Source organism: Fundulus heteroclitus, chromosome 19 (assembly GCF_011125445.2).
Source record: "Fundulus heteroclitus isolate FHET01 chromosome 19, MU-UCD_Fhet_4.1, whole genome shotgun sequence".
NCBI classification, from domain to species: domain Eukaryota; kingdom Metazoa; phylum Chordata; class Actinopteri; order Cyprinodontiformes; family Fundulidae; genus Fundulus; species Fundulus heteroclitus.
Genome location: NC_046379.1, coordinates 22,102,573 through 22,121,630, shown reverse-complemented (window position 1 = coordinate 22,121,630; position 19,058 = coordinate 22,102,573). Strand labels below are relative to the sequence as shown.

At 45.8% G+C, this 19,058-nt stretch overlaps 1 protein-coding gene across 2 annotated transcripts in view; it reads left to right on the top strand.

The window, feature by feature from the left end:
• The window catches only part of stard9 (StAR-related lipid transfer (START) domain containing 9), a 56,057-nt gene that overhangs the window by 24,934 nt on the left and 12,065 nt on the right, over window positions 1–19,058 (top strand). The window contains exons 6-22 of one of the 2 annotated variants that reach the window (XM_036150443.1): window positions 59–120; window positions 381–493; window positions 1,509–1,651; window positions 1,782–1,849; window positions 1,999–2,096; window positions 2,996–3,205; window positions 3,413–3,510; window positions 5,440–5,517; window positions 5,763–5,837; window positions 5,957–6,136; window positions 8,834–8,885; window positions 9,170–9,295; window positions 9,639–9,721; window positions 9,839–9,894; window positions 10,310–10,479; window positions 11,868–12,345; window positions 12,427–18,375. In XM_036150443.1, the coding sequence (XP_036006336.1) occupies window positions 59–120; window positions 381–493; window positions 1,509–1,651; window positions 1,782–1,849; window positions 1,999–2,096; window positions 2,996–3,205; window positions 3,413–3,510; window positions 5,440–5,517; window positions 5,763–5,837; window positions 5,957–6,136; window positions 8,834–8,885; window positions 9,170–9,295; window positions 9,639–9,721; window positions 9,839–9,894; window positions 10,310–10,479; window positions 11,868–12,345; window positions 12,427–18,375 (8,039 nt within the window). Of the gene's footprint in view, window positions 1–58; window positions 121–380; window positions 494–1,508; window positions 1,652–1,781; window positions 1,850–1,998; window positions 2,097–2,995; window positions 3,206–3,412; window positions 3,511–5,439; window positions 5,518–5,759; window positions 5,838–5,956; window positions 6,137–8,833; window positions 8,886–9,169; window positions 9,296–9,638; window positions 9,722–9,838; window positions 9,895–10,309; window positions 10,480–11,867; window positions 12,346–12,426; window positions 18,376–19,058 lie in introns of both variants that reach the window. The other variant, XM_036150442.1, reaches the window with a different exon arrangement.

Here is a 19,058-nt window from a genome sequence, read left to right as displayed (position 1 = left end):
TGATGTTTCCGGTGGTTATTGGTGTTGGGCAATTTTCAGCTACTAAATTCCTTCACAGGGTCTGTTTTGTCCTGAAGACTCGTTCTCCGATGGGCAAAACTCAAGCAGAGTGGAAATCAGGTGGGTTAGCGCAGTCGTTTGATCTTTGAAATCAAACTCCCTGACTAAAACTTTAGTTAACTCTTTAACCCCAAGTTAAGAACCTTGGTCTGATCTGGACATAGTTGGATGTACAGCAGTTTGTATGCAAACCATTGTCTTTACAAGGAGCTAGCACACCCAGAACACAGCCAGAGCATTCTTAAGAGCTTAAGTAGACTGTAGCTGGACTTCTGTCTGGACTATCTGACGTTTAACTCCTGGTGGTTTAACTCTCGCAGCTTTTTGGAGATCTACAATGAGCGCGTTAGAGATCTGCTGAGAGGAGGAGAGCAGAAGAAGAGAACTTCCCTTAGAGTCAGAGAACATCCTGACAAAGGCCCATACGTTGAAGGTATTTCTACTTTAATCTGTGAAATGTCTCACAGCAGAGGTCCGCTGGGTGCTTCCTAAGGCCAAGCTCAGTTTTAAGAGTGTTTTCTGTTTTAGCAAGACATGGATTTATACAGCGAGATGCTTAACCGCTGCTCTCCTCGCTGCTTCAAAACCAGGGGATGTTTTATTTATTCTGGACTCAAATATTCCTACTCGGTGCATACCCCTATGGTAAAAATACAAGGTACCATAGTCATTTATAATTTAAGTAGAAGCCTTTATTTCAGCAGCTAAATTTCTGCTACAACAAAAATATTTCTGAGATGAAATGGGGAGTATTTTGGGAAAACTGTATATATAAGATTGCTGTCATAGGGATGAATTTAGCTTCTCTGCCATGTTTAAAACACATTTCAGAAGCACAGTTCCTAATATATTATTTAAGTTCTTGATAGTTTGCATTTCCTCTAGCTTCGCATGTGTTTACTTTCCAAGCTGTGCAACTGTTTGTGTTTAAATCCCAACATCCACGGATTGTCTGCATCAGGAGAAATCCCAGTTGTCCACAGGAAGTGAAGTCATTTCCTTGTGGCTCCAAGGAGAAAACTTCTTCAGACAAACACACGCAGCATTAGGGGTTAGCCGTCTCAAGTGTTGTTGTTTTTTCATGGTGTTTGCACATCCGTCCACATTTTACCGTCACCTTTGTTCAAATCAGGTTAATTTTATTTTATTTATATAGCACCAACTCACAACACACGTCATCTCAAGGCACTTTAAAAAGTCAATTAAATCAAATTATCTAGATAGATTGGTCAAAAAGTTTCCTATCTAAGGAAACCCAGCAGATTGCATCAAGCCTTAACAAGCAGCATTCACTCCTCCTGAAAGGTTTTAATACAAACCTGCTTCTGAGATTGCTTTTCCCGGGGGGGGATCCCAATCATAGATTCACTGGGATCACTGCCCGCTGTGGAAAGCGTGGGTCATTAGTAAGTAAGATTTCAATGCTTTCTCTGTCTGGTTAAAACCAGATCTTTCACAGCACATGGTCACCGACTGCAAACAGGCCATAGACCTTTTGGAGGAAGGCGTTGCTAACCGCATGACGGCAGCGACCCACAACCACGACGCCAGCAGCAGATCCCATGCCATCTTTACTATTCAGTACACACAGGTAGGAGGTGCATTTCACAGCTTAAGTAAAGTCACATTTTTTTCTTTGTTAATATACGGAAGATGTGTTCGGCGATCGGTTTACAGCAGGATACTGGTTGCACATTGAGTCGATTGTCTCTTCTCCGCAGGCAATACTAGAAAATAACCTCCCTTCAGAAACTGTCAGCAAGATTAACCTGGTGGACTTGGCCGGAAGGTGAAGCAGCGTCTATGTGCTTTCCCCCCCCCCCCCGTCTTGTGAAATCATTACTAAAAGAGCCCCCTGGTGGATAATAACTGCTACCCTCAGATTTCCTAAACCAGGATGGCATTTATCTCATTTGATGTTTATATTGTGTCTGACAGCGAGAGAGCAGATCCCCAGTACTGCAGGGACAGACTGACAGAGGGATCCAGCATCAACAAGTCACTGGTCACCTTGGGCATTGTCATTTCTGCTCTTGGTAAATTCATTTATTCTATAATCATTTAGGCTTGGGTTATGGCCACTCTAACCAGTCAGAATATGTCTTTTGTTCACATTCTGTCACGTTGCACCTACGAGCTTCAATTTATTTTACTGGGACTTTATGTAATAGATCAACACAAAAAAAGAGCATAATTGTGACGTAAAAGGAAAATTACAGGTGCTTTTTTTTAGACCATTTGTAGACCATTTTAGCTCCGTATTTAGCTCCATCCATCTTACTATCAATCCCTCCAGTGTTTTAAAGCCACCCCACAGCATGTCCCACAGTAGTGACTAAATCTAATGGTTTTATGAAGGGTTATCAGCGTTAAGGGGGTTGACTATAAATGCATGCCACACTGATCAGGTTTGAATTTGTTAAAGATGATATTCACAGTTACACTGCAAAAACAGATCTAAAAATAAGTAAAATGTTCTTAAAATAGTGTATTTGTCCTTGATTTGAGCAAGTAAATAAGATTATCTGCCAATGGAATAAGTATTTTGACCCCTAAAATAAGATAATTAGACATCCTGCACTTGAAAAAAGATGATGGAGATGAGTTGTTCCTATTTTAAGTGCAAAAATCCTAGTCCATTGGCAAATCATTTTATTTACCTGCTCAAATCAAGGATAAATACACTTACTTTAAGAACATTTTACTTTTTTAGTTCCGTTTTTGCAGTGTAAATCATATGTTTGTATAGCACAAAGAAAATCCCAATAAATACATTGAAGTTTGTTGCTGTAATCGGTGTGAATGCCTACAGTAGGCACCGCACATTTTTTTTTCTCGATTGAACAGGCCTCCTGTTTAACACCGTTCGTCGTCTCTCCTGTTCTGTTTTGCAATCTTTGCACGTTCCTCCATCTTCCCGCCTCGGCTGCCACAGCCCAGAACTCCCAGATGTCAAGCAGCTGTCAGAGTATCAACAGTGTGGCCTCTGAGGGCGACAGCAGCACGTTGGGCAGCCACAGCAGCTCCCTGTCTGGTGGAGGTGGAGGTGGGCGAAGGCATTGCTTCATCCCCTACAGAGACTCAGTCCTCACTTGGCTACTGAAAGACAGTCTGGGTGGCAACTCAAAGACCATTATGATTGCGAGTAAGTACTGCTTTGCAGATTAGAGCCAAAGGTTTGCACACATGCGTGTACTGAAGCAACCAGCTGCCTGGGCTGAATGGTACCACTCTTATAGCTAAACATGCGACTGAAAAACGCCGTTGTTGTATTTATGCTGATGAAAGTGTTCTTAATTCAGGTCCAGTGTTTTTTATTCTGTTGTCCTTTGTATGTGCCATTGTGTTGCAGCGGTGTCGCCCTCTGCTAGCAGTTACAACGAGACCCTGAGCACCCTTCGCTACGCTGCTCACGCCAGAAACATCGTCAACAAGCCTCGTGTTAATGAGGTCTGTGGCTCTTCCGGTCATTTAAAGTAAAGGCAAATGTTTGAAGGAAACATTTTTCTTAGGTTTTAATGACATATGTTTCATTTATAGTTAAATTTCAGCTTTTATTGTGATGAATTGGCTTTAATACATGGATTTATTTTCTATCTTCATGTTTCTTTGTTGAGATATTTTATTGATCATCTTAGATTTTTAAGCCATTTTTGCTCTATTGATACCATTTTATTATTTACAAAATATTTTTTAAATAATTTATTTTTTTTTTTATAAATGTTTCTAAATTTATATGTACAATACATACATTTAAAATAATTGTGAATTTTTAAATGTTTCCTGCTTGAAATGTATGTTTCCTCTCCAACAGTGAATGCTAAAGTCTGTGTCCAAAGTGAGACATTTAGGGCCTGATCTTCAAAGATTGCAAATAAGGAGCGCTAAATTGCATTTGCAGACAAAATAAATTGCGGGTGGAAAAAGTGCCATGTTACAGGTGATCTTCAAATATTGCGTCCGCAATGGATAAGACGTGCAAATCCAGCTTGGTCCGCCCCACTTAAATGAGCAAGTTGCGTGCACTAGAACTTCTGCTATTAAACTTTTTCTTCTTTTTTTTTTATTGAAGACAGTGTTAATTATCAGCTAACAAAATTAAGAAAAAAACTTTTGTTTTGTCGGCAGAAGTTTTGCAGATATTGTTCAGCTAAACAGAAGTTTAATAAGGAAATATTACAGCTGACAAATCAGATATTTCCCTGTTTATCATTATTCTACCGGTTCGTGTGTCAGTGACTGTGGCCATGTCCAGTGCCACAGCTGAGTGGAGCTTCTCTAGCCACGTTGACTGAAAACGTCCCACCAGTCGTTGGACATATTAATTATAAAACCTGTTTAAAAAAAACAACCAAGCAAACAGATAGGATCTTTCCATGATCCACCAGTTCATGGAATGAAGTTAAATAATTTAATTCAACATAACTGCTTTGATCGCTGGAGATAGGCACCAGCCTCGCTGCGAACCTACACTGAGAAGCAGGTATAGATTATGGATGGATGGATGATAAGGTACATAGCCCTGGGAAAACTGAGGGAGGGAGAGGAAAAAAATCCTTTATGTCACAAATTATGGATACGCACTCCAGCCGCTCCCCCTCTCCCTCTGACCTGTTCCTAGAGTGACCACACATCCTTGATTCCCGGGGACAGTCACCATTTTGGACTACCTGTCCCCGTGCTGCTGTTAGTCTTATAGACAGACAACAGTAGGAGAAAAGGGGAGTGCGCTCCCTGCTCCCTACACAATAGTCGCTATTCCACCAACCTTTTTTACTGCGCATTTTGAAATATCGCATTAGAAAAGATTGATGGGAATGGCAAAATTCAAATCAACACACTACATTTCGCAAAAAAAAGTTTGTACACTCGCTCGAGGTGCCTTTTGATTTTAGAAAACAGTAAATGTGCTAAAGAGGAGATGGAAACACATTTGTCGACTCAGTTCTGACGTAGCGAACGTTTCCCTCACATGACTGATCAGCAGTTTCTGCTGCTGACGTCTTCTCAGATATTAGAATAACGGTTGAAAACCGGTCTGGAAGTCACAACCGGTACGTTTGGACCGAAGAAGAGACGCAAGCATTTCTCATCCGTAAAAGAAACCCAAAACTTAGCACATTTCGTTAAAGCCTCACTCCATTACTGACCTGTGGTCCGTGCTACTTAGCAACCTCTACTTCCTGTTTGTTACCGCCAACGTCAACATATGCCGACATTTTGCTGTGCGTCGCCTGGTTAATTCGCTATAAACCAGTAGACGGGAAACATGTCTGATGCGCATTTTCTTTTTTGCGATATTTTAAAAGTTTGAGAATAGAATGGGAACACAGCCAGTCTATTTCACGAGGCTCTAATTTTGCTTTAATTTTCGTGCAGGATGCAAATGTCCGCCTCATCAGGGAGCTGAGAGAAGAGATCGACAGGCTGAAGAGCATGCTGCTCAGCTTTGAGCTGGTATGTTTTACTGCTCAAGCATGGCTGACCTGCTACCACCACATTCAACTCCCTTCCACAATTTTTATTAAAGTAATTTAAGCAACGAGGACCCTGTTTTAATCAAATTAATAATGCAGTGCATTTGCCATTGTGAGATTTTTCTACTGCTATGGCAATGAGCACAGCTCATTATGATGTGTGCCACATTTTCTCATTGAGCAGTATTCTGACTGATTATTTCTCGCCCTTTGAATCGACAGCAGCGTAATCCCAGTCCGTCACTGAGTGACGAGAGGGATGGAAACCTTTCTGAAATCGTGCTACAGAATGAGCTAAAGGTAGCAAAAAAAGCAAAAAAGAAACAAATACATAATCACCTATTTCTCAGATTTCAAGCTAGTGAGCTTTTATACTCTTTTGTGAGTGTCTCTCCTGGTTGATTTGCTCCATTTTGCAGGTGGAGCAGCTGACGAAGGACTGGTCAGAGAGCTGGAGAGACAAGAAGGAGCTGCTGGAGCGCTACAGTGTGGACATCAACAGAGACAGGGCCGGTTTCCTCATCAACTCCCTGCAGCCTCACCTGGTTTCCCTGGATGGAGATGTTCTCAGCACTGGGGTTATTTTCTATCACCTCAGGGTATGATAATAAAATAAAAACCTCCAGATGTGCAGTATTGTTGTTTAAAGGATGCAATAAGCAAAATTTCATTATTTTAGATGGAACAAAAAGAACTAAAGGTAGCTTTTTAGATGGACTATGGTTAAACGTCACACACTAGCTCTCCGTGTTGTTCTCCAGTCTCTTGTTTACATAGCCGGCGGGCCGCGCGTGTACGTACGTGCACGTGAACAGCTGCCGCTCAGCGCTTGCCCCCTCCCTGCCCGTTAAATGCCACCGCCAGGCACAAAATGGCGGAGAGCTTGCCCGTCGGATCGACACGTTCTCTTGCTAACAGCATTATTAATTTATGAGTTATTTACTTCTTCACTAGACATGTTCTTCCTGAAGGTGATGCTGTTCTGCTGTGTATCTATCCTTTGCAAATATGCGCATACGATCCCATGGGTGAGTCGGGGAAATGGGCGGCGAGTGCTGGAGCGAAGTAGAGAGAGGCGTGGCTTGATGCACATCTTGTTTTGGTCTACACACAGTGCTCAAGCTGCATCTAGCGGTGAAAATTGCTTATTGTCCCCTTTAAAGTGTTAGAGAACAGTGACAGTTTTAAATTTTCGGTGATCAGATTAGTTTACAGTAAGCGTCCTTCTTAATGTACTAATTACCAGATTTGGCAATCATTTCTATTGTGCTAAAGAATGTTGGCTTATTTGCGTTTGATATTATCTTTCATCATTCCTGACTCACATTTTTGAAACCCTAGAGCCGTATATCTACTCTACGATGTTAAGAAAATATATTGTTAAATGAACGGCAGGATGTCAAAGCCCAAAAACTTCCTTTAGACCTGCTCTACTTTTTATTCCAACATCTCTGGGTTTTATCTTTGTCAGCTTTCCTGACACAAGCCTTCTCCTTCTTTCTTTCTATCTAGATTCCTCTTCTTCTCCTCGTACTGATTTTTGTCTCTGCTATAAAACCTCTTGACTAAAGGTGCGTTATATTGTGTTGTTCCCTCTGTCCTGTCAGCCCCTCCTGCCCCCAGCGTGTGTCAGTGTGTACAAAGCTTGGTTGGATCAGACACTCTTAGCTCCAAGAAAAGGACTCAGGGGAGCTGGATCTGTCCTGATTCTGACATTGACAAGCGTATCCTCGGGCTCGACAATCACACTGTTTCAGGCATGCGATAAGACGAGGCCACTTGGGAGATCAAATCATATAAGAAAACTCTTTCGATAAAACAACAAAGTAAGCAGCGCGTCTTTTTTTCCAGTCAGGTTAGTCGGAGATTAGAATACAATAGAGCTGTTATGAGTCATCCTCGCCAGCTACACAACTGTGTAACAGCTCTGTTTGGAGCAGCGAGTTATCCTAAGCCCCCATCCCACCGTTTCCTGCAGGGTCTTTTTTTTTTTATTAGATAATTTAGTTACAGTGTTTCACTACAGCAATAATGTTTAGAGTCAATTTATATTTAAAATTGCTTCAAGCACCGTGCTTTTGTTTTTAAAAAAAATGTAATGTGTTTTACTGGCTCTTTAGGTGACAAAAGCTGTGCGTACTTATGAGGTGGAAGAAAAATCGTGCATGATTTTCATAAAAAAACAGAAAAATATGTAGTTAGTTTGTATTCATTATTCTTTAATATAATGCCCCTAAATAAAATCCAGCTCTTCTAATTACCTTTAGAAGTTACCTAATTAGAAAATAGACTGTGGAGGAGCTGCAGAGAACCACAGCTCAGGCAGGCGGATCGGTCAACACAGCAGCCATTAGTCGCGCACTCAGCAGATCTGGACTTTTAAAGAAAACGTAGCTAGAAGAAATCAAAATTACAGCTGACCTGTGGACAGGGGGCTCTGGTCAGATCAGACAATACCATGTGTCTACATTCTTGGATTACATGCAGAACGTTGTGCTTTGAGGAAAGCTAGCACTGCACATCACACTGAAACACACTACGCCAAGGGTAGGCAATGTAAAAATAAAAATGTTATCACAATATTTTATGGTATTTATCGTTTACAATTGTTCCAGACATCTGAAAGCATCTTTATAGCTGTGATTGCATGCCACAACAATCGTTGCCCCACAACAAAAAAATACCACTCTTAAAAGACATGCTTATTTAGAAATGTGCTTCATCAGGACATCGGTGACAAAGAAAAGTGTGACTCCACACAGTAATTTCATTCGGTCATATTTTGTAATTTATTGATATTTGTTGATGCCCTCATGGACAGTGGACAAAATGTCAAAAATTAAATTTTTAACAGTACAATCAGTCTTTAGGGTTTTCCAACATCAATCACTGTAATTTATCATAGTCACCAATAATCAAAATCCTTATCATGGTAAGAAATGGATAAATGTCCATCCCTACACCACGATAGGAGCATCATGATGTGGGGATGCTTTTCTCTGCAGGGACAGGAAAGCTCATCAGGGTTGATGGTTAGATAGAATAAAATTTAGGAAATGATGCAGTTATGCACTTTGATGTGTTGGACTGTCACATATAATCCCCCCAAAATACTATGAATAAAAGTTTGTGGTTGCCACGGGCAATAAATACTTTAGCAAGACTCTGTAGGAGATTTTAAGTGAATTAGTCCGTATACCAAAACACACAACAACAACAATAGTAGTACCATTTTAAATATTGTGTCTTTTTATATTACAATTTCGCTTTAACCTGTTTCTTTAACTTTGTTATAGGAAGGAATTACTCGCATTGGACCTCAGGAGCAGTTTGAAGAACCACATATAGGTATTTGTTTGTGTTAAGTTGTAGACACATCGCAAAGATAACATTCTTTACATGCATATATTGGAGACATAGTAAAAGCTGAGTTTTAGCCGTCACATCAGTGCTAGATATAATGTACAGTTAAATAATATTTTAGCTACTTCTTACAATCCTGCATGGGCGGTTATCTTAGCCTTGGATGCTGCACTGAGGGCTGGGTTTGCAGAACCAGGCAGCAGCTTCATGAGCACAGCTGTTCGTATCAGAATGCATGAAGCCGCCTCTGAACCCCCGTCCGTTTGTAGTTCTTCAGGGCAGTTCCCGCTGCGAGATTGAAAACCACGGGGGTGTGGTAACGCTCCGACCGCTGCCGGGCTGCGCCTGCCTCCTCAACGACAGAGAGGTCACCGGGCCCTGCAGACTGGCTCAAGGTCAGTTTTTGTCCTCAAGAAAACAAATTGATCGCGCTGTCTGTGTCCACATTGGACAAGGGTATGTGTTTTTTAACTCTGATTGCTGTTGTACTCCTGTGCCGTGATAAATACTCACCTGATGAGATTTGCATCTGTGTATACTAATTTAAAATAATCTGGGTAAACATTTTCTATAAAAAAAATTAAAAAAACGTGTCAAATGTCAGTGTACAATTACATGCGGCGGAAAGGAGCATGCAAACACAGATATACACATGTGTGCCCTCAGCGTGCATCCACACCACAGCACGCAACGAGCTGAGCGCAGCATGTTATAAAGAATACCTCTCTGCACCTCCAGGGACAGTGATTACCTTGGGAGGAGTTCACAAATTTCGCTTCAACCACCCGGCTGAGGCAGCAATCCTTCGGGAGCGACGGCGGGTAGGGGCGGCTCACCTAAGTCCTTCATTATAAACTGCAAAATCATCTAAATGTGGCTGATAATATCTTTAAATTAAAGTGTAGATATCAATATATATATTGTTTTGGTGTTCTCAGGTCAGTGAAGGCAGTGTGACGTGCACTTTTGTTGACTTTTGGCCTCCTGACAACGAGTAAGTACCATCCCCAAACAAGAACAACTCTGAACAAAAGTAATTGCCTCCCACTTTATTTCTTGGTGTGTGTGTTGTACAGTGGGATCGCTCTGCACCACTCTCAGCATATTTATTTAATAAGAGTTAAGAGTTATTATGGCAGCATTCAGGCTGCAGAAATAGCCCAATGCTTCATGCTCTCGTTGGTGTGGCTTTATCGGCCCCAACATATCAAACCGTCTCTGGTTGCTGTTTACGGTTCAGCCTCAGGAGTTGCTTGGTTACTGCTGACGACAGCTTTTGCTTTAAACCTCCCACATACTAGCCTTTGTATCAAATGATCCAAGGGGTGAAGTTAAAGCAGTTTTACATTTCTCAATTGTTTCTTTAGTTCTCGTTTTCTCACTGTTCAAGCCGTGCTGCTTATTTACAGGGTCAAAGAGCTGCGGCTCGATTCCTCGGAGGAGCTTCAGGCCAGGCGGCGGGTAGAGGAGCAGAAGCGCTATGTGGAGAGTTTGCGGCAAGAGATTCAGGCAGAGCAGAGAAGAGCAGAAGGAGAGCTGGACAGGGAGCAGGCCCAGCTCCGACAGCAGTACTCCGACAGTAAGTTTTCACTCTTATTGAATTTTTCAGATATAAATCAAATTTAGAAGAATTTGGAAGCACTGTTCCCTCGAAGCTGTGCGCATGCGCAGTCGCATACTGCATCTGGATTCAGAGCAAACAGCAAATCTAGGCAGCGCAGAAAATAAAATTCAAGCTGAACTGTAAACAAAATAATAATAAAACAAGTTATTTTGTACCATTTAGCAATTCTGGTCAGATGGTGTTCCACGGTCCCACTCTGTGTGTGCCAGGTGCTGATCAGAGCGCACCACTGATAGACGGGTGGGGCAGACGCCTTTATAGTTGGGCAGGTGGTGGTGTGCGTCTTTGTTACTCCTGCTGCATGTCAGCTGTTTGTGTGGCTGTGTTTTTGAGACCTGCTGTTTGTTTCTGGAGCGCTGTTACCCTGCTGGCGTTATCAGCGGCAGATGGAGTCCTTTGCAACCCACGGCTTCTGCTGCTTTCTGACCAGCCTTCTTGTTCTACCTCAATTTTTATATATATATATATATATATATATATATATATATATATATATATATATATATATATATATATATATGGCTTGTACTTGTACAGCGCTTTATCAAGTCTGACCACTCCAAAGCGCTTTACACTACAATCAGTCATTCACACCCTGACGGTGGTGAGCTATGTTAGTAGCCACAGCTGCCCTGGAGCAAACCGACAGAAGAGATGCTGCACATGCTTGTGCTAAATCTCATTGCACAAAACAATTGAATTACAATAAAAAACTTTAACTCTGAAAGATGTACATGTCTCTCAGTTCTTCCTTTGCAGGACCCCGACTCTGACATAAAACATACTATGCTGCACAGCTCATAAAAAAATCCTAGATTTTTGTCTTTTTCATGTAATGGGTTAGATCAGTTGTATCTAGGAAAGTCATCTAAAATAAATTATTGCTGTGATTAGATTCTTTTTGTCAGCCATGTACCTTGTTATAATCTAAGGTTTTGGACAGGCGTAATACTGGTGTAGCCTCAGTGTGCACGTGTGCTGTTGCTCACAGGGGTCCAGTGAATGCTCAGACACATGAAATATTAGGGGGAACATTGATTGTAAGTATTTGAAACCAGTAATTTAGCATCTTTATGGAGTAATGTGAATATAAATGAATGCTGTACTGTTCAAATTTGTATTATTAAAGTCCTTCCAGCTGTAACAGCAGTGGAAGCTGTTCCAAGTCTAATTTTTTCCACTTCCCATTCATGCAATCATTTTTGTTTATCCATCGCCTAAAATCTCAATAACGCAGTCTAAAGCTTGTGTTTGTGATATGACATAATGTAAAGCAGGGGTATAAATATTTTTGCATGGCACTCTTCCTGATTTTAATGCTTATCAAATTTTTTTCTCAACAGTGCAGCAGTGGATTTTACACGAGAAACTTCACCTGAACACAGCGGAGGAGAGGGTGAATCAAGACTCCGCTGTCCAAACAGACCTCCCTGCTCCCCTTCTGGAGAAACTTACCAGCCAGGTGTTCGCGGGTCAGAAACCTATCAGCGTGGAGTATCCCTCCAAGGGGGTGAGGGCCCGGAAGAAAATCGTGCAGGATGAGTTGCTAAAGCATCACGCCGTGTGCCGCGCCGAGGGCCGCGTCCGTCGGAAGAAGCTGCTCCACCAGCTGCAGAAAATCGCCAACAAGCGCCATCTGCTGGACGCCAAGAGAAAGCTGCAGCAGCTGGAAAGTACGCTTCCCCCAGGACCGGATAGCCCGCAGTCCCCGGAGATGGGCTCAACCCCAAAGCTGGAAGAACCATCATTTGTATCACGTAGACACTCGTTTTCATTAGATCTGTTGTCTCGGCTCTACCCTCAGCGTACACCTATCTTTAGGTAAGTATATTAACTTTTTCCCCTTCTATTTAAAATCCCTTAATCTTTAAAAACGTTGCTTTCCTTCTCTCCCATCGTTAGGCACTTCCTCAAGAGAAACAAGTCCGTGGACCGATCATTAAATTCACCAACTGCGTCTGATTCCATCAGCAGCAGAACGTGGGTTTCAGAGGAATGTCTCCCTCGAGGAAGGACCCAAAGTTGCTCTGGCTCCATCTCCTCCGGACAAAATCAGAACACGGTAAACCCTTACGCAAACGCCAGACAAACGTCCAAAGAGAAGCCACAGCCTCAGCCATGTCTGGGCCAGCTGGGAAGAAAGCCTCTGCTGCCGAACCGCGTTGACGCGTTGTTCAGGAACAGATTGGATAAGAAATCCGCAGCTATTCTTAAATCCCCTCTCAGAACCGCGTCTCTGCCAGTCAGCAAAGAAAATGCACAGATATCCAAAGCGGACGGTGTCGTCTCTGACAGGAGCTGCTTTACGGGTGGAAAGGGGCATTTCTCCGCTGATAGCAATGGGATTAAACCCGTCAGCAGATCGTTGTGTCAGTCTGTAGGGCCCAGGATAAAGACGGCTCTGTCCAAAGTTTTCAGAAAAGCACCCCCGGGCGTAAAGGGACGCCGAGGTCTTAGACCTCTGGGAAGGATTGCAGGTAAATTTCCTTGGAGACGAAGAGGAGACAAGAGCCTGAAAGATTCTTTAATTGATCAGAACGTAGGTACTATCAAAGCGACTGTGTCATGTGAGGAGCTAGATGGGAGGAATCTGTTTGAGAGCCTCAGACACAGACGCTGGCACAGCACTGAGGCGCTGATGGACAAGAGTAGAAGGGCAGAAGGCCGTCGAGGACTTTCTGGATGGGTCCGAGAGCAGGAGGAAGGATCGTCAGACTGCGAGAGCCTTTTCTCCCTTGACTCTCTGTCGTCTGCTTATGCAGCAGCGCTAGCCGAGCGTTTGACACGTGAAGACTCGGCTCCGAGCGACGCAGAAAGCAATGACAGCGAGATGTCTAAAGATTCCTTAACTTCGGAGCACAGCGGGCGGTTCCCGACGGTTAAAAGACGCAAGCGTGCGGCGGTTCCCAGTTACTCGCGAGCGACAGACCCGACGCCTTCGTCTACGCAGAACCGTGGCACGGGAGGACCCGGCAGTGATCTGTGCCGGTCCCAGAGATTTGTCGTAACCCCGTCTGAGGCACACGTGAGCTGTGATGCAACAAGGATGTCCCAGAGTTCATTAGAAGCGGACGGTGTGCGCAAACTGATAGATGATTTCAGGAACTTGCAGACCTCTTTGACCAGCAGCCGCGGTGTGGGAGGGCCAGAAAACCTGCTGGCTCTCGCTGATTTTTGGTCCTCTGTAGATGTGGCTGAAAGCCCGAGCCCTGACAGGGAATCTCTGCCGTCACAGGGAAAAGGTTTGCTCTTGAACGCAGAAAGTAACAGCAGCAGCCCGAGTCCATTTAGCAGGAATCTGTCAGACTCACAGAGTGAATCTAGACCTTTTAGCTCCGAGGTTTTAAATGCCGTCGAGCTGGATCAGTGCCCTGAGGGGTCAATGGAGTCCGACGCTGCAGCCTCAGAAAACGTCCTGCAGTCAGAGTTTGGACAAACCAACACAGCCCCCCTTAACGCACCTCCAGAATCTGTGCCAGCTTTGGATCAAACTGGTTTCTTGTCACTGAAAGACATTCGGCCAGCAAGCTCAGACACACTTCATGAGTCTACAGATGCACCAGATGGTGTGCTTGCTGTCACTGCACCATGTAGGTCAGGTTTCCCATCAGCAGCAGCAGCAGCAGCGCTGGAGAACACACCTGACGGCGTAAGATTGTTTCAGCCTCCCGTCAAAGACCAAGCATGGCCGAACTATTTCAGGAGCACAGAAGCTGGATCAGTTAAACGGGAGGAACCCAACAGCAATGAGCCGTGCGTTGCTCTCCAGCAGGAAGTTGTTAAATCGCACTGTAAAAACTCCAGGAAGAGGAACAAAGACCACCAGAACGCTTTTATGGGCTGCCTGAAAATTCCCAAAAGGAGCGACAGTGGGGAGACGGAAACTTTCTCCCCTCCGCCAGGGGACAGCTTGGAAGGTGTTCAGTCTGATGACAATAGCGACAGCAGGGACTCCAAGGGGGAGACTAACAGCCAAGGATTTTACTCTTCCTGCGCTGATGGAGCAGATTCAGATGCTTCAGATTCATCGCCAGCTTCTGATCTTCACGCCGCTGAACCTGAACCAAGCGGCCAGATCTTCGAGTCTCAGCTCAAACGCGAGGACAAGAGTTCGCAGTGTGATGTCTCTGTTAGAGATAATGAGTTTGTAAAAAGCGGAGAGGTGAGAGTGGATAGAGAGTTTGAAGTCGTAGAAGGGGTTAAAAATGACACCGATGGCGACAGGAAGCGGGACGCGAGAGCAAAGCACACATGCAGGTCAGAGGCCATTTGCAGCGCTATTGATCTGAGGATCTCTGAAGTGATAAAAGAGCACGTGGAGTCGTCAGGAGGAATTAACAAAAGTCAAAGTCTGAGTATTTTGTCATCATCTGCATGTCCTTATAGCTCTGATTCTAATCAAAGTAGATGGACAGACGACCAGCGGAGAGATGACAGGAGTAAAGATGTGAAAGATGGGGTAATCCGTGCAGACGCGCGAGCGTTACCTGCAGCTGAGCATTTGGGATCATGTGTGCCTCCTGAGCAGAGTACTGGCCATGAATGGGTAGAAAACACAAAGAGGAAATATGTTACTGATGAAGCTACACGTGTAGTAGCACGCCCTCCCGATTCGATCATCCTCCATGATTTAAATTCTGATCTCGTTCCTGGACTCCAGACCGAACACTCAAGTCAGCAGCTTCTCAAACGTGTCCATGAAGCAGCTTCCGCCTCAAATCACAACAACGGGAACTGTTTCTCCTCTGATTCAGACGATATCAATATGATGGATGGATTAAAAGCGAATGGTTATCCATCCGAACAAAACCCCCCACACCTGATTCAGGGGACCAGAACCCAAGCCGAGAGATCTGCTGCGGGAACCTTAACTCATCTGGTAAAAGCAGACAGACGCCTCAGCAGCCGGATCACATTTTCTCCTGTGCTTGGAGAACATTTTGAAACGGGCCACAAGGCGAGAGGCAAACCCGCCGCAGCACACGGTCAGCAGAGCTGTCCGCAAGTTTATGTAGAGAACGTAGGTCAGGCTTCTGTCGTCAGCATCGGCGTAAAAGACGCAGGTCCAAATCCCCCATGCCACTTCAATGAAAAGCATGAAAAAAACAGTGAGCAGCTTTGTTCGGTAAGAAGTGATAAAGCGGCTGGGACGTTCCCTCTCAACCCAAAGGATAAAATGCTCTCGGAGGCGTTGAACTCTAAAGGTTTTCCTCCCGTTAAAGAGCTCCAAATGCCGCGGGCAGATTCTTCTGTACCGTCCACCATAAACCCAGCTCTCACAACGGGTAATCCCGCTCTCAAGAAGAAAAAGACAAAGAGGTTCAGGAAGTCTGACGTCAAAACCCGTCCCGCTGCTTCTGACTCATCTCTGACATCGTCGGATGAAGAGGAGGAGGAGGAGAAAGAAGGCAACAAGAGGCATCATTGCAGGCTGGAATCTAAATGCTTCAGGGTGGGAAGAGGTGGCGAAGAAGAAAGCCGCACGCCTCTGTCTGCCAGCGATTTTAAAGTGAATTCTGGTGAGGGCAAAACGTCAGGTCACATCCCAAAAAGGCCTTCTTTGCCTCCCGACGCTGCATCCCAGAGGACGGGCGCAGAAAAGAGCCGCCTGAACGCGAAGCCAAGCGGAGCACAGCATACGCCGCGTTGCCAGGACTCTCCCATCCATTTTGCGTCCAGTGACATCAACCCCTTCGTCCACCAGTGGCAGCACAGCGACCCAAGCCAGCACTGCTACAAGACGCCGGTGTTCGGGAGCGCCGCCGACCTGTCCTGTAAGTCTCCCCTCCTGAACAGCGCCGAGAAGCGGATGGTGAGGTGCTCCAGCGTCGACGACGGTTTGAACGGGCAGAACTCTCCCTTTAACTCCCACCTGAGCACCTACGCCACCAACAAGGGGCTCTCCAGCACCCTCAGCAGCATCGAGGATTACGCAGGAAGAGTCGCCGCCAGCCAGGACCCGCGGGCCGAGAGCGGCAGTCAGACGACGAGCGGTAGTTCCTCCGGCAACGACGGGACAGGCTCTGGTCTCGATTCAAGTCGGGTGGATGAGATCGTGCTCGTCTGTTCGTCCGAGCAAGAGTCGAAGACGAGGCAGAAGCAGGCGGAGCGGAGGAGGACGCGAGAGCACGGCACTCAAACCGAGTCTGGACCGGGCGCGGTCTGCAGCGGCCTGAAGAGGAGAGATCGTCACAAGAGAAGCAGCACTGACGCTCCTTTGTCCATGAGGAGCAGAGGGGACGTCAAGAAATCCCCGACGTGGGCAAGCATGGAAACCATGTCCGCTCACCTCTCCAAGCTAATCCACAGCACCTCAGACCTGCTCGACGACGTCCAGGGGATGAGGTCAGGCGAAGCCAGCAGATCCAGTCCCAGGAGCGTCAACTCGTCACGCCACAGCTTATCATACCGGGATCAAAGTGGATGTAGCGAGAAAGACCGCTCGACCCAAACGCCCGTAGATGCCGCAGTCCAGACAGAGGAGCTGGAAACACCGCTGAAGAGGAAGGGTTCTGTCAACGAAGCACCCAGAGAGCAGGCTAGGTCTTATGAAGTCAGGGTGATAGTGAAAGTCATAGGGCCCGAAGACGAGAGCGTGCACAGTGTGAACGAGACGCAGAGGTTCAACGTCTCCGTCACCCCCCCGTCAGACCATAACCCGCTTGGATCGCCGTGCACAAAGACAGCAGCTGGATATCACAGGCGTGCGAAATCGGCCTCCTCCCAGGTCGCGAAGCAAAGCATCGCCGAGGGACTGAGCCGCAGAAGTGCCCCAGTCACCTCCGGATCAACGGCAACGTGCTTCCAAGGCAATCGCAGCTCATCTCTAACAAGCACTCCATCTGCTCTTTTCAGAAAACAGGCAACCTTTGCCCACCGCGCGTCCTCTCCCATTTCTCCTGCGGAGGCAACGTTAGGTTGGAGGCTCAGAGGAAAACCGTCGGTACACTGTCAACCAAAATGTAGGAATCCACAAACGAGCCACGCCTCCAAGGAGGACGCCCTGGCTGCTCCTTCTGCTGAAACTCCTACACGGGATCTAGATGTCCTCGCCCATGAATCAGAAACCATATCACTAGAGAGGGTGACTGAAATGAGTTGTTCAAGTCCTCTAGAATCGGGCACGAGTTCAGCGAGTCTTAAATCTTCTTTTGATACGTACACCGACGTCTTGAAGAGCTGTAAGGAAGAAGACGACCGCCGGGCCCGATCAGAACGGAACAACCACATTTTCCCCACCTCCAGACAGGCTGATGGGCCTGAGCTGCAAGCTTCTAACTTCCCAGGCGCTTCTGGAGATTTTTGCACTGATGCCGCCCATCCAGTGCCCTTCGGTGACAGGAATCAGTTGGAAGAGGACGACGCGGTATCGCTGGCGCAGAGCGAGTGCGACACAGACGTCCTCGTGAACACCGAAGCCGCCCCCGCCGTCTCTCCTTGGGACGACCGTCAGAAAGTCCCGGACGACCTGCCCTTGCACAACAAGTTCACCAACTGGTCCGGCGTCGGGCACGGTCAGCGGTCACGGCGCTCGAGCGACACGAAAGCGGCGCTCGCCGACGGCCGCAGAAACCGCGGCGAACGGGACGAGGCGGAGAGCGCGGCTTCGGTCCCGGAGGCCGCGGCGCCGAGCGACAGGAGGTCGAGAGAGATACTGAAGCTGCGACAGGAGCGGGAGCGTGTGATGGCCACCGTCAGCCTCAGTGCGAGCCTGACCCCTCTGACCGTGGAGCTGACGGAGGCCAAGCTCCATTATGGGCGGGGAGAGACAGACGCCCTGTTGAAGATGCTGTCGCCGAGGTCCAGAGAGGAGCGGCAGCCGCCGGCAACCAAGAACCAGCTGTATGACAGGTGAGGACCAGGAAATCCCGCTTTGACCTAGTGAGGATTCCAAAAAAAGTAAAAAAACAGAGCAACTGGACTTGTTTTGCGTAGTTGAAGACGTTTCGCTTCCTCTCCAGGAAGCTTTCTCAATTCAAAAAGTGAATTCAATTCAAAAACTTTTTGAAATGAGAAAGCTTCCTGGAGAGGAGGCGAAACATCTTCAACTACGGAAAACAAGTCCAGTTGCTCTGTTTTATTTACTTTTTTTGGAATGACCATGACCTGGATGACTGAGAATCTTCACCAGCAATCTTCACCAGAGTGAGGATGGACAAAAAATATTTATTCTGCATGGACCAGTTTTAACATTCACTTTAATGTTTTCGTACGCGTTTCATTCACAAACAGTTGTGAAGTTGAAGGGAAATAAAAAAAGGGCCTTCATGTGGGAGTGGCAGGAAAACAAGCTACAAGTCATGTAGCATGTAGAGATGCTCTGGTTAGATGAGACCCAAACTAAACACTAGCTGTGGAGGAGAACTAACCCTGAACTTTCTCCAATGTGAAACATGGTGGTGGCAGCATCATCCTGTGGGGGGGGGGGGTCGTTTTCCTGAGCAGGAAGACCTGAGTATGAACGCATGGCTCAGATATTATGTATAAGTCTCCATTTTACAGGTATGCACAACTTTGTGTAGGTCTGTCGTATA